Genomic DNA, 14,999 nt, shown 5'->3' on the forward strand with positions numbered 1-14,999 from the left:
AAGGATTAGTTCGATCCAGTATTAATAATAATGCGGGCGCGCACGATGAGAAACGAATGGCTGCTATTTGGAGGAGAAAGAGACGAGGGGGCTATACAGCATTTAAAAAGATTTACATTTTATATGTATTATATACCCACTGCACGTGTATATATATATATTTTTTTTTTTGTTTTACTAATTTATGTTAATTCGCCCTTCACAAATATAATACTCGTCCATCGTAGTAAAAAGTTAAGTCGCATGTGTCTAAAACACTCGTGTAGAAGACGTGTGCTCGCGTATGTCTATCACGCCATTACAAAAAAATATACATGGCATTGCTTTTAGACGATATCTGACAAATTCGCCAAAAAAAAAACCACGAAAAAACCCATACTACAAATGTATAGTGTAATATAATTTTAATTTTATACGCTTAAAACAAAAAACAACACGTTTATACGTTTATGCAATGTATATTTATATAAATATGGTGCCGTATAGACGGAATTCTGTTTCGAGACATCTGTCAGATGTATACAATATGCAAATCTACCGATACAGGCAGGCGACGTGTCGTTTCTCATTAGGTATTATAATTGGATATCGGCCAGCCCGCGTTCACGCATCGCCGTCGTCCATATAGCAGTGAATCTCATTTGTTTTCCGTCGCCGTCGTACACGGTACACAATAATATATACCATAATATTATGTACTCGTATATTATTATACTTTAATGATATGTACATTTTTTCCATCTCCTGCGCTCGTTCCCGAAATCGTTTCGAAAACCGCGTGTATGCTAATCGAGCAAATCGTCGTCGGTGTATCTAACAAGTGTCATTATAATCGCACCGCGTGTTTCGTAATGCGTTCGAGTTCGGTTTTCGTACCGTATCATGCTTGTCACTAACCCGCGCGTATGTATAATATTAATAACATTATGACACGCGCTCAACAGATGAATAATATTATATCGTTACGTATTTGAGGGTCTACGGGTGGAAGTCGGGAAAATAATCGCCTATTCGATTTCCGGTTCGCCGGCGTTTTTACGGGTGCGTAAATACTGCACAACACCGCGCGGTACGCGTGCTCGACGCGTGGGCGGGTGTCTGCGTGTATATATTATGTATATATATTATTATAACGCGTGTCGGCGGGACCGGAAAAACCTGATAACGAACGCTGCACTGACCCATTTGTTCTTTAACCGCGTGCACCGGTGCAGTGGTACGTCGATGCAAGCATACGGAGCAAAGGCCACTGGCTATGTATAATATATACAATCAGGTTCCTCTTCCTATATACACACATAATATATATATTTACTCGCGTAAATAGACGCTACTCGTCGTCGTAATATATATATAAATAGTCGGTAGTAGCGTCGGGACCTGTTATTGAAATCAAGTTATATTATATATCTTTGACGTATAGCTAGTTACTATTGTAGTACTGCTATTATTATTATTACACGAGCGGCACTTCATTCATAAAAATCGAAACCGCCTCCAACGATGTTGTGCCGCGTGCAACGGTGCGATATCCAATCCAGTTCTCTGTTTAACATCTCGCCGTACAACTTCAGCTATAGCCAGTACCTACCTGTAATCGATAATAATAATATAATATAATATAATATATTATGCGTGTATACAAAAGGTGTGCACGTTGCACTCACTCGTCTCACGCCGTCGCCGTATACATATACTAAATCAATTTTTATATACATTTCCTATACATACGAACTTATTTTTTAATTATTCCTGTTATTTTTGTTGACTGTATAAAATTATAATTAATAGTCAATAACCTTTTGCCGTGTGTGTGCATGGCTGATGATCAGAACTCGGAGGATTACTGTAATTTGCCGGAGTTACGAGAAACGTTTGCGTCGTTAAGGATAAATTTAAATGACTTGGCGTGGTGCCCGAGAAAAGAAACGAAAAAAAAAATTTTTAAAAAAAAAAAACGAAACGCGAATTTTATTATACTGCAGCATCAGATTCTGCGCCACGCACGTGTTTAAATTTATGCAATCTGTTCGTCGATATTTCCATTCATTTTATTACCTATTTTGTTTTTCGTACCTATATAAATCGCGTATATACCTACCATTATAAAACTAATCTTATTACAATAATAATGGTGATTTTATTTTTTACAGACACGAAAAACAGTGCCGGCCTGGTGGGATGCATCGAAGAAGTATCACACAACGCCATCGCCATTTATTGGAACCCTCTGGAGAGTCCGGCAAAAGTAAGTTTCATGATATTGTTTTTGATACAAACACGCGTACGAGACGCATACACAAGTATATCGTACATATATAGGAGACAATAATTAAAGAGTAACGAGAACAATTTTATCTGTTTTTTAACCTGTCGTCCGAATTCCTAACCGTCTACGCATTTAATGACCGGTATTTTTTTTCTTCTAAGGAAATCGCGCCGCGTATTTATCTTTTAATAATGGTAATTAATATCTACATCACGTAGTAGCCGCGGAGAAGTGAAACGAAAAGAGATTATTTTATATTATATATATATAATATATATTGCTGAACTCCCGGCTTGTGCTAGTCTCAATATCTATACGAGAGAAAAAAACAAATCGCCCGAGGGCCGTTTGTGTGTGTGCTAAACGAGGTTAAAAAACCCATTCGGAGATGCCACACGGCGAGCGATTTTGAAATCGAAATTTACACACAATAATCCGGATTACCCGCAGCTTCCAGATCCAATCAAATATAATCACACGGTGTATTATAAATTATAATATATGCACAAGTTTTTTTTTTTATTTAATAAATAATATCATTTTTTTTCTTTCTATTTCAGATCAACGTCGCCGTGCAATGTCTGAGTACGGATTTCAGCAGCCAAAAAGGCGTAAAGGTGAGTTTTATATATTTTATTACTCAACGCACGCGAGAGCGTTCCCCCTTTTTGAAACGATAATAAAATTACCTAAACAAAAAATAAACTATTAAAACGAACTCACGCTGTTTTCGTCTCTCTACGGGGGCGGCGGGGAACATCTTAATTGGTATCTCAGAGGTTTCTTTTTATGCTCGGTCCATCAGACCCCTCGGCCCGAATCATATATACACGGGTTAAAAAACGCAATTTCTAGATTTATGTTATATTGTTATGCTTCAATACATACATATTTAAATAGATATCACGTATAACCAAGGCTAACTTTAATTTTAAGAATACTAATTATCGTTCCAGTAAACCGATCACGGTTTTTAATAATAAAGCAAAATTAAATAGGTACCAAGTAATAAATTTATGGCATGAACAGTGATACTTTGATGTAAATACGAATACCAAATCGTATATGCAAGTACAAAACTCGACATGTAGTTTTGAATAATAAATGAACAGTTACATACTATTATTATTTAATTATACTTTGGATAGGTAAATAAGAAGAGCAAAACAGAACATACCGATGAAATTAATTTGCGCAGTGCATATTTACACGCGATATTATTTTTATATACTTATAAATAAAGTATAACGAATATGAATTAATATAGTAATTATTATTTTCTCTCAAATAAACGCTCTGCTCACTTGATTTGCTTTTGCATCTATCTCGATTTATAATTGTTGCACAGTCACTATACTACCTTGGGCTAATTGAAACGGTATGCGGTCTATATATCGCGAAAACAACTATACATTACTATTAAACGGAATTCTTATAAATAGTAGGTACATATAGGTCGTGTGCAATGCTCGTGGTATATAATGGTGATTGACATGAGTTTTTGCAGTTAATTAAACTCTATTATCGGCCCCCAATAAAAAATTATATTATACCTACGATTTCGAATTTGTTTTCAGGGTTTACCGCTACACCTACAAATCGACACCTACGAAGAACCGAGAGACGGACCTGTGTACCACAGGGGATATTGTCAAATCAAAGTTTTCTGTGATAAGGTAAGAGATAAATTAAATATTTTATAAATCGTGTTTTTTTTTCTTCTCAAAACGTCTATTCTGTATTATTAACGGGGCCGGTCGTTTTAATGTCGGTTAATCTTATGGAAAAAATATAATATACGTGGGCATGTATAATTTTTGCACCGCCATTTCAAATAATATAATATATTAGGCAATATATACGACTCAGATGTATACGCCGCCGCATGCTTTATGGTCCAACACGTTGGCAATTATACAACACGTATACCTATATGTAGTTTTACGTTTATGTTAACAAATACAAGCCGCGTATATAATAATATAATATAAAATAATAATGGTCGTGTGTGTGTAATATACTCAGTGTGTATGGCATCACACGTAGAAAACTATGCGCCTTGTCTATTAAAACAGCGCTGAAGAGGTCATTTATTTTTTCGGCCCCCAAAAACTCTTCGCCGGTATCTTACCGGTAGATCAGACATGGACGACGACGCAGCTGGAAGGTATACATATATGTGTCTTTTTATACACGTACAATATATTTCTTAAATTTTTTTTCCTAGTCGTATACATGTACAAATGGTCAGAGGCTTCTAATTTACTGCACGCATCTCCTCTATACGTGTGTATAAATAATATGAACGCTATACAGTCGGACCACCGAAATTAACAACCTCCGTGTAACGTGTTCTTGTTTTCTAATATTTTGTCCGGAAAAAAAAACATACCATGTTCTTTCAATCTCGTCTGTGTATACCTATATAGGCAAACATTGCTTGAACTCGGACGAGGAGTGCTGCCTAGCTAGCTGATAACACCCGCTCGGTCTTGTCGTGTCTTGATTCCTTCTGAGTGGTGACCCCCGCAGACAGACAAAGGATGTATTTAAAACGCTATATTTATATATATATATATTATAATATGTTTATTCGATTCCCGCGGGGTATTAATGTCCGTATATAATGGTAAATAATAATAATAAAAACCTTAGAAATAAAAGACTGCAGTGTTTCGAGAGATTTCAAAATCTGATTTGAAACAGTACCTCGAGACATCAAGTGTGTACGGTGGTTTTGTTTTTGAAGTTCAACGCGGTCACTGGAGAAGAGAAATAATCGCCGTCTACCCCATTGTACAGTTCGCGCACGCGTATCCAAAGTATATTGTAATATGAGTATAAATAAGATACCTATGTATAGGCTAAATATATATACGAGCGATTGTCTCAAATGTTCGCCCATACCCGTTAACCATTGAAATCACAGAACTGCCTCAGCAGCCAGCTCTCTGTCGTACGATATCAGTTAGCAGATAACAGTATTATAAACTTATAAATTATAATATTATATTGTTATCTGCGTGACTGAGTTCGAACGAGATTCCGCATATAATCGATCTGTCGAAAATAATCTCTGAATTAAACCGATATCGCGTTTTCTATTTCACGTCTGTTTATTTTAATATATTATTTACTCGTATATATTAGAGAATTAGAAATAATAATATAATGTTCTATTTTCATCGGCCGCCTAACGAATTTTCTCGACATTTCGTAAGCGCCCATAGGTTTTTTTTATCGACCAACGCATTAGAATAAAATAATAAATAAAACTCATACGGACACATTATTCATCGAGATAGCATAATAGTTATAAACTTATAAAGAATAGGTTTGTCTGGGGTGCATTAGCTCCAATAAAAGTCATTAAAATTTAGTCGTAAAGCCATAAAACTAACAGCGGACGCATGTCGAAAGTGACGGCGGCAGCGGCGTTATATGAATTTCGGTTTGATTTTTTTCTTTTTATCTATTTATAATATTATATATACTCGTGTATATAAAATACAAGTAGACATCGTCGATGTGCGTGCTTACGTGTGCCTAGTGTGTGTCCAATTGAAATTCAGTTTCGGATTTATCTCGGATCTTCCATATTATACTATATGCTCGCGTAAGATCACAGTTGCGCAATAATAATATTAAACTGTCGGTGTTTTTTTCATCGTTTGGATGTTATAAGACTATTCGTCTCTTACTGAAACTTCGTTATGTACGGCGATGGACTTTATTAATAACTTTATAAATTTATAATGATTAATATTAAAAGAACCTATAGAAACGACAAGATCTCATATATGCTTCTATGCAGGCTGTCGTCACTCAGTGAGGTAGGCAGGTTATGAAAACGTGTATAATATTAAATAATATTAGTATAATGTATAAACGTTTATTAAACGTACATAGTGTTTCCGCTAGAATAGAAAGAACATAAAAAGCTGTTATAGGCCGCCGCATAATGTATATGCATATACTTATTACAAAATTGTATGTGTGTATAATTTTTTTTTTTAATTACTACACGTAAAAAATACTATACATACTCCCGTGTATAGAGGTAACTAATAATAGGTATGTACCTATCATACACATATATAATATTATAATGTAGTGGAAACATAAATAGTATGTTATTTATCGATGTCGAAAAAAATAAAAATAAAATAAAGTTCAATTTATAATTGTGAGCTGCAGTTAAGGAGACTGTTGTGCGCGCGGTTACGGCCATACAACCTGAGCGACTAATAAATTTGAACACTTGACAGGGTATAATATTTTCAAATCGCCTTCGTGTGTATGTATGTATATAATGATATTATATATCTATATAGTTTATATGTATATAATAATATATAATACGTTCTCGCTGCTTCAGTCGCCCGAGTATAAAGATACATATAACATATATATATATATATATATATATATGTACGTAAAGATATATTATATTATATACTTTACACGTGTGTATGTGTGTAGAGAAAACAAATCATAAATTATGATATTCATGTTACGCCATCAGAGTTTTTCTTGTGCGACAGTTGCGAGAGTATACCTCCATGTGTAAAAAAAAAACTTTCCCGATTAATAAAATTATATTATACATCCGTTTGTTAGAAAAAAAACCGCATATACTCGTAGAATGATAAAAAAAAATTCGTTTAATTACGATTTTATTGATTTACTGGCGTATACCGGACGGCCGACAGTTTATGATATACTGACCGTGGAGAGAAAAAAAATAGTAGGTATATATTATTATATAATCGTTTAAATTACCCGGCGGTGTACTCGGAACGTGTAATCTTTTTTATTTGAGGATTTATAACGCCTGGACCTGCCGAGGTTCCCAGAATATATAATAATAAATGCCATTATAACGCATTAATAATAATAAAAACCGTAGGTATATACATATATGGTATGCGTGTACGATGAATAATATATATTATATTATGTGAAATTACCGGGTTCGCGACAAATTAATGACGGCACAAATTTCGGCAATTCTGAAATGTTACTATCTAATATTATAATTGGGCGATCCGACAAATCGTATATCACGCTATACAATTTTTTATGTACGTTTTTTCTGCTTTCTTTTATTAACGACCGTTTGGTTTTTTAGGGAGCCGAAAGAAAGACCAGAGACGAAGAACGGAGAGCGGCCAAACGGAAAATGACTGCCACGGGTCGCAAGAAGATCGACGAACTTTATCATCCGCCGTGCGAGCGATCCGAATTCTATTCGATGAGCGACCTCAACAAACCGCCAGTACTGTTCTCACCCGCCGAGGACATCGACAAGGTAAATATTTTAATTACGTTATTTTTAAAACCACGAGAATAGCGAAATAGTCCATTTTCGTATAACTGTGTAGTACTGTAGTACGAATACGAGCTAACAGCATGTGCTACTCGCCGCCGTCATAAACAAAAAACCATTTTTATACTTTAAATCATTATATTAACAACACGTGTCTGGACGTTTTAGCTGACGTCGATGGAACTTCAGGGATTCTATGGACATGACACAGACACGTCTAGTCTGTCGAACGGCGAACCTGGTTCGCTGAAACACTCATCGCCTTTCCTGTTGCACTCTGGCGTGGCCAACAAGCCAGCCGGTACGACAACCACGCAGACACTCAAGTTCCACAATCACTTCCCGCCGGATACGCATAAGTGAGTGTAACACCGTGTATTATAATCAATAATTCCCTAATTATTTTAATGGTAGTTTAATATAAAATAGCTATCTGATAATCCCAAAGGTCTGTGTATCATAGATAAAATTATTGTGAATAGAAATGGACGGTACCGGTTAAATTAATAAGCCGATGTCCGTTCCGCGGGGTACATCATAGTTTTCGTGTCGATCAATGATAATATTGGAAGATTTAATATAATACGATATACCCGTCCATTTTTACGCTAAGCTGCAGGGCTCAGGACTTAATATTGTTCTTGCATATTTGCTCAGAATATAAATAGGGCAAATATGATTCGATACAATTTTTTGTTTCATATTAGGATTTAAAATTTAAAATATATTATGCTGAGTAATTTTGGTTTTTTTCTTCTAATAATATACATATTATGTTATAATTTTTTGATATTTTAAATAAGAAAAATAAAATGAACTGACCAAGTTTCATCATACTTATTGTAGCATGCGATATAAAAATTATTTATTTCATATTTTAAAGCTTTTTAGCTCGTTGAGTCCCGAGCCTTAGTTCTATTTTATGATGTACACATGATTGAAATATTATCTTTATAATCCATTAATCTCTCCCTATTTGCTGCAGTGGTATACATGCCACTGTTTTTATTTTAATTTTTTTATACTATATATAATACTCCTAAGAGTGATTGGTTGCGTATTCATTCATATATAAGACATGTTTTTTACACATCAGCGTATCTTATTACAACAGCGAGAAGAAAGAAGTACTGGACCAGAGCGGACTGACCACGGATGGTACAGTGTTCTCGAGTCCGCCCAACAAGCGAACGAAGCTACAGGTGCCGCCCATTAATGAGCGAGTAATGCTGTACGTGCGGCAGGACGCCGAGGACGTATACACGCCCCTGCACGTCATACCGCCGACGACCCAGGGACTATTGAATGCTGTAAGCACAGACTTCATTTATTATTGAAGTACTTATTGACAAACAAGTATAAATTCTCTATTATTTTTTTTTTATTTATTATTTTTTTATATATATTTATATACACGTATATTATTACATATCATAATCGTTTTAAATTTTAATTACATTTTTTAATCGAGAAAATATCCGTGCTGCTTTTGGATGATATTACTCTGTGCTCATCGCAAACGCCGCTCCTCCTTCCGTAGTTTTCCCGTTGTCTGGCCGACCCCTTTCCGATTGATTCCTCTCCAACAACTATGACGTAGTTATACACTGTTATTCCTCCTGCACCTGTTTTGGTGCAGAGTTCTCTCTTCCAACACAACTCATTACGATACGTCGTTTTCTAACAAAAAAAAATTTTCGCTTTCTTATACCTCTTATTTTTCGATATGTACGATAATATATTACACCCATTTATCGTTACTACTTCATAATGTTATTTTCTAAAGAACTTACATCTCCTCTTATATAATACAACAATAATTATCTCTACAATTTATTATAGCAGAAAATTGCATTGTTTTTATCATGTAACACTGGACTCTATATTATGTATTCATTGCACTCAACACACAACCCACCATCTCCCACCTCGTAACTGCTAAACACATTTGTCGCTAAAAATGATAACGATCCTATTTTCTATTTTCTTTTATATTCGTGAAGCTTCATAGGATTTATCTATCTATCTATACAATATAATATATTATATACTTTATTTCCTACAAACCAAACATTTAATCACGCTTTAATTTATTTTTAATTAAAATATTTTCGAAAAATTTTACATATTCAATTTATTAACCATCTAATTATTAATTTTTATTCACTATTTCACAAAATCATGTGTATTGAAAGCTATAGGTGGTACTTGTCGCTCGGAGTAGTCAAAGTTTTCGTTAAAACCACCAGTTTTATAACAAACTATATAGAGCTTAGAAATACAAATTTTGTTCACGATCATTTTGTGCATAATGTCTTGGTAAAAATCTTACACCGGACTCTAAACACAATAACAATTATTTCTAGAGCATTAAAATAACCATAATGATAATATATTCTCATGATATGTCATATTGCTTGTTTTTTTAATGCAGCATGGCTTATTCTCGGATATTTTCACCTTCTCTCTGGTAAGTAGTACATCTTTTTACCTCTTAACCTCTTAAGTATGTTTTTACCCGCTTTGCATGGCTACTAACATAGTTTTCCAGTGATCCTTTTTCGTCCAAATCATCACGATTATTTTTAAATACTATAAAAATTTAAACTTTCAAATTAAAATATATAACTTAAAATTGATCAATTAAAGAAAAAAAATACTAGAGATGTTTGTCCATTTTTACTTTTTACTTTTTTTTAACTTAGGAGTATATACATACTCCGTGTTAATTTTTATTTCCCATTATTTTTCCAGATTGAGGCTAAGTACAAAATTTCTGCTTCCAGCATTAGTAACATGTATCGAAAAAACAAAAAAGGGTAAGTGGAAACGTTTGATTTTTTTTTTATAAGTTCATTAAGTTCTATTTAAATGCTTTTCCAATTTTAAAGATACTGGGTCCAAGTCGAAGGACGTATATGCTTTCCTGAAAATACATATTATAATTTAACAATTCATAACAACAACGCTTTAGCAACTAATTTATTTTCGAGTTCATAAAGCTCTTATAACCTATTTATACTATGTAAAAATAACCAAATTTAAAAATAATAAACCAAAATTTGGGTCTGTGAAAGCACATCCACAGAAAAAAACCAATAGAAAAAATAGAAAAAACTTTTTATGTTTAATCTTAAAGTCTCATATTCAGATTAATGTTAAAAAAAACTTCCCCCATGTTAATTAGCTAACCAATGAACATGAATTTTTGTGAATGCTCATAATATATATTCATTATGAAATTGATGAAATTGTATTCAAGTATAACATTAAACATATACCTGTGTATTATAACACATAACTGGTATTTTATAAAAAAAATTAAACATATTAGTTTTAAAAACTTGATCATTTTCTTTATTTTAATTATTATTAATTTTGTTTATATAGGATTACGGCCAAAATTGATAATGATATGCTCAAATATTATTGTAATGAAGATTCATTTCTATTGGAAGTCAGACATGCCGAAGAAAATGAGAACATGCTTGATATTATACTGATTGAATTTATGGACCACTAACAGCCAATTAATTTTTTTTTAAAATGAAAAAAAAACACTTAAAAATTCCTATCAATTTACCAAGCTATGCTCATTTTTTTTACTCTTAACATCATATTTTGTTTAAGAAATATGTGAATTTATTCAAGTCGATTACAATTATATTATATAGTTTTAAAATAGTTATTAGATCTTAATAAGCCAGTGTACATAATTATAATATTATAGACTATGTTTATATTTAATTGCCATATGAACATTCATGACGTTATATTTATTGTTCTTAAGTGTTTGATTGATCACACTATTATGATGACAAAAGTTCTGAAATTTACGCACACCTTATGCTCAGTCAATTTAATGTTTAAGTTGTTTAATGAAACAGTATTTTAGAGATTTATTTAATTTTGTCTTATAAATTTTAAGTTTATATACATATAGGTTAATACTTTTATATGTATACATATATATTTTTTATTAAGTAGTGGTTACTATTTGCAGACATCAAAAATTAATTTAATGTGATATACAAGAATAGTTATAAACTAATTTAGCTATTAAATTGTAATTATACATTTAAATTTGATCAATTGTGATTTACATATTTCGACTGTAAAGTATTCAAAACAAACTCTTTTGCTCAATTTTTATTTGAGAAACGATTTAGTTTTAAATCATCATGACAATACATTTTATCAATATTGTTTAATCGTTTATATTTTTGCTCACAAAACGTTGTCAATGGTATATCTTTTTGTTTTGTTTTTTTTTTTATTTATTTTTTTTTTATCAAGGGGCGAGGATACTATTATTATTATAAGTAAACGTAGATCAAAACTTATTTTGCCATGTTACTTCGAAATTAATATTTTCAAAACGTTTTTTTGTACTTATCTTTTTTTTTTTTTTGTAAATACATTTATTTTTAATTATTACGAAATAAAATATATTAATGTAGAGTTAATTAGTTTTATGTACTTAAAAGTATTATGTTTTGTTTTTTATTTATCTATTGTAATTATAAGTTCAAGTTAATTCGTGTTATATTTTAATTTTACCCAAATTTATATCAAATAATTATGTTAAAATAATGTAAATAATATAAAACGTAACGTAAAACATTCCAGTTAACTTTGAATTGTTGCTCTATTTATTAGTAAGACGATATATTTCTTGCCATTTATTTTTAATTTTATTATTTTCAATCAATACAAAATGTATCTATCTTGAGATCTGTTAAGTAATCATGTAAAGTGGTCTAAACATCTAAAATTGCCAAAATTAGTATCATTTATAGTAACTTTGATCTCATGTTGCTGGTTGTTCAATTTAAGACGTTTTTTTTTTTATCAAAATTAATTTTTAAAAGTATTAAAGTATTTAGTTAGTATTGAATTAAATTAAGGCTAGACCCAGCACGCATGATCATTTTTTGTGCAATTTTTATGCTACAAACATTCCATTATCCAAAATTATTAACAAATGTAACCAAGACAGTGTGCCATTTTTATTTATTTTTTTATCCCGAATAATTATATGATTTTGAAAGATGCATAATATGTTGCCACTTATTAAACCGACACAATTTATTATTATAATAATCGTACTATTTATTTTTTTTTTTATTTTTTTTTTTTTGTCAATACTGCCAATACTGATTAGTAATTGAATAACATGTTTATTATTGTCTTAACCATATGATTGTCAGTAATAAATATATATATTTATGATATTATAATATATTTGTATGTTCAAGCGTTTGTCGCCTTTTATGATCAATAAAATGGCATTTTTGCAATACTTTTGAAATTATAATTTTAGTTTTGAATTTATGTCAAAATTATTTGTCGTTATGTTAAACATTGTAAATGTTGATTACGAAATTTTAGTTTAAAGTCCAATTATTCTTTGGTATTTTATATATAATATATATATATTTATATAATTCATTTGAATTATTTATTTATTCCTACATTCACGTTAATACAGTACTGTATGTAGCCAACAACGGAGAGTGAAAAGAATCCTCGGACTGATGTTAATAATAACAATGGGCTGAAAGCCACACAATTTAGTTTTAATTTTTTCCTCTACATTTTTATATAATAAATATAGTAGTGTATAATATTTGAACAATTGTCAGAAATTTATATAGCTGTTCAGTACAACAGTAACTGAATTATACTGATAGAATAATATCCAATACATTTTCCAAAGGGAAAATATGATGATGCTAAAAAGTTATGAAGAGATAAATAAATAATTAACTCATCTAAATCTTGTTTTTATCTTATCTCATTTTGACACTTGTGTCTTCCACCGAAAATTATATAATTTTGAGTTACAGATCATGAGGGAAACTCGTCTTGTTTCATTCACAAGAAACAAATACTTGCAAGTTATTCCTTATAGCTTACACAGCAACACTACAACAATAATTTCTATGAAAATCAAAATAAATATATTTTAAGTACCCATATTATGATAGTCTAATAATAAATATACATTTGAATAACGAAACCGAAAATTAAATATTATTTACTTATGTTTATGAAACTTCCCATTACAACTCCACGGGTTGCCTAGTCTATCATAATAATAGTTGTTGTTTTAATATCATTTTCCTATAGACAGATGGTGCCACTGGTTTAGTCATATTTTATTTAAATATTCTCTACTCGGTGGATAAGAATTATTATTGTTTTCATAAAACTTTGTTTAAAACCTGCTCTGTAATGTACTTTTTAAATACCATATTACTGATAGTTAAACAAATTATAAATACAAAATAAAATGTGTTTTATAATGAGTATACCTAGACTAAAATACAACTTATAATATATTGTCTTCGTTAAAAATCATACATCTTATTCAATTGTATACTATTGAATTCAAACCATACGTTATAGTGACCTACTCGTTAACGAGATATTATAATTATTGACATGCTAAATTATATACTTTCATCAGAGCGAGTTTCTCAGTTGTTTTTCTTATTCCTGGCACCAATAGATAATGCAAATAATGTAGTTTTTCAAAAAAAAAAAAACAGTATTTTGAAACCTTTTGAAATAAATTTTTGGATTATCAAAACTAGTATTGTTGTTTTTAAAGTTTGTGCTATGTTCCTTTGATTTTCTGCTCTTCACTGACTTCACTTAATATTATTCGTAGTCTTTATTTTTTAATATTAAAGATATTCAATGTATCAACCATTAAGGAATTTATTACAGGCAATTTTCTATAAACGTATGTGCGTATTGACAACGATTTAAGATAAAAAGTATAGTACTATAGTACTATCTTAAATCATGGTAATGACTATAATGAGTAATGACTAATAACTAGAGCTTTGATTTTAAAGCATAATATACTTATTTTTGTATATATGACTACATGAGATAAAAATTTAATTTTTATATATATATTCGTTTCACGTCATTCTGATTCCAAATAAAACAATTTATTTTTAACTTTTTTCAGTTATTTCAGCTGTAGAATTTTTATATGTTTATAATGCTATTTAAATAATTATAAAAAATTGAATTAAAAAATAGAAACGTAAAAACCCAAAATGCAGGTATTGGATTATTATTGTTTTCGTTATCGGCTTGTTTATATTAAATGTATTAAACGTATATTAGGTAGCCTTTAGTACCTATTCAGTCAGTATACCTATAACATCGACATCGACCAATTCAAAATTAAAGATTTAGTGTTGTAATTTGAAACTTCTTGTACAGTTGTACCTATGAAGTATGAAGTATGCACCGATCAATTCAGTTGATGTAGACAATCATTTTTTATGCATAAAAATATTCCATCGGACAATATAGTCAGTTTCACTACTGAAAATCTACAGAAATACACGGTAATTAATTTTTTTTTTAATTTAAATT

General features: G+C 31.0%; 1 protein-coding gene across 10 annotated transcripts in view; it reads left to right on the plus strand.

The window, feature by feature from the left end:
• LOC114129273 (protein grainyhead-like) overlaps window positions 1-12,915 on the plus strand; it is a 100,354-nt gene extending 87,439 nt beyond the window's left edge. For 3 of the 10 annotated variants that reach the window (XM_050204635.1, XM_050204641.1, XM_050204642.1), the window contains 8 exons: window positions 2,154-2,248; window positions 2,830-2,886; window positions 3,847-3,945; window positions 7,401-7,580; window positions 7,767-7,957; window positions 8,695-8,908; window positions 10,353-10,417; window positions 10,989-12,915. In XM_050204635.1, coding sequence (XP_050060592.1) covers window positions 2,154-2,248; window positions 2,830-2,886; window positions 3,847-3,945; window positions 7,401-7,580; window positions 7,767-7,957; window positions 8,695-8,908; window positions 10,353-10,417; window positions 10,989-11,121 — 1,034 coding nt within the window. In that variant the 3' untranslated portion in view covers window positions 11,122-12,915. Of the gene's footprint in view, window positions 1-2,153; window positions 2,249-2,829; window positions 2,887-3,846; window positions 3,946-7,400; window positions 7,581-7,766; window positions 7,958-8,694; window positions 8,955-10,032; window positions 10,069-10,352; window positions 10,418-10,988 lie in introns of all 10 variants that reach the window. The other 7 variants (XR_007605333.1, XR_007605332.1, XR_007605331.1 and 4 more) reach the window with 7 other exon arrangements.
• Window positions 12,916-14,999: the final 2,084 nt, after the last annotated feature.

Source organism: Aphis gossypii, chromosome 3 (genome assembly GCF_020184175.1).
Source record: "Aphis gossypii isolate Hap1 chromosome 3, ASM2018417v2, whole genome shotgun sequence".
Classification (NCBI taxonomy): Eukaryota; Metazoa; Arthropoda; class Insecta; order Hemiptera; family Aphididae; genus Aphis; species Aphis gossypii.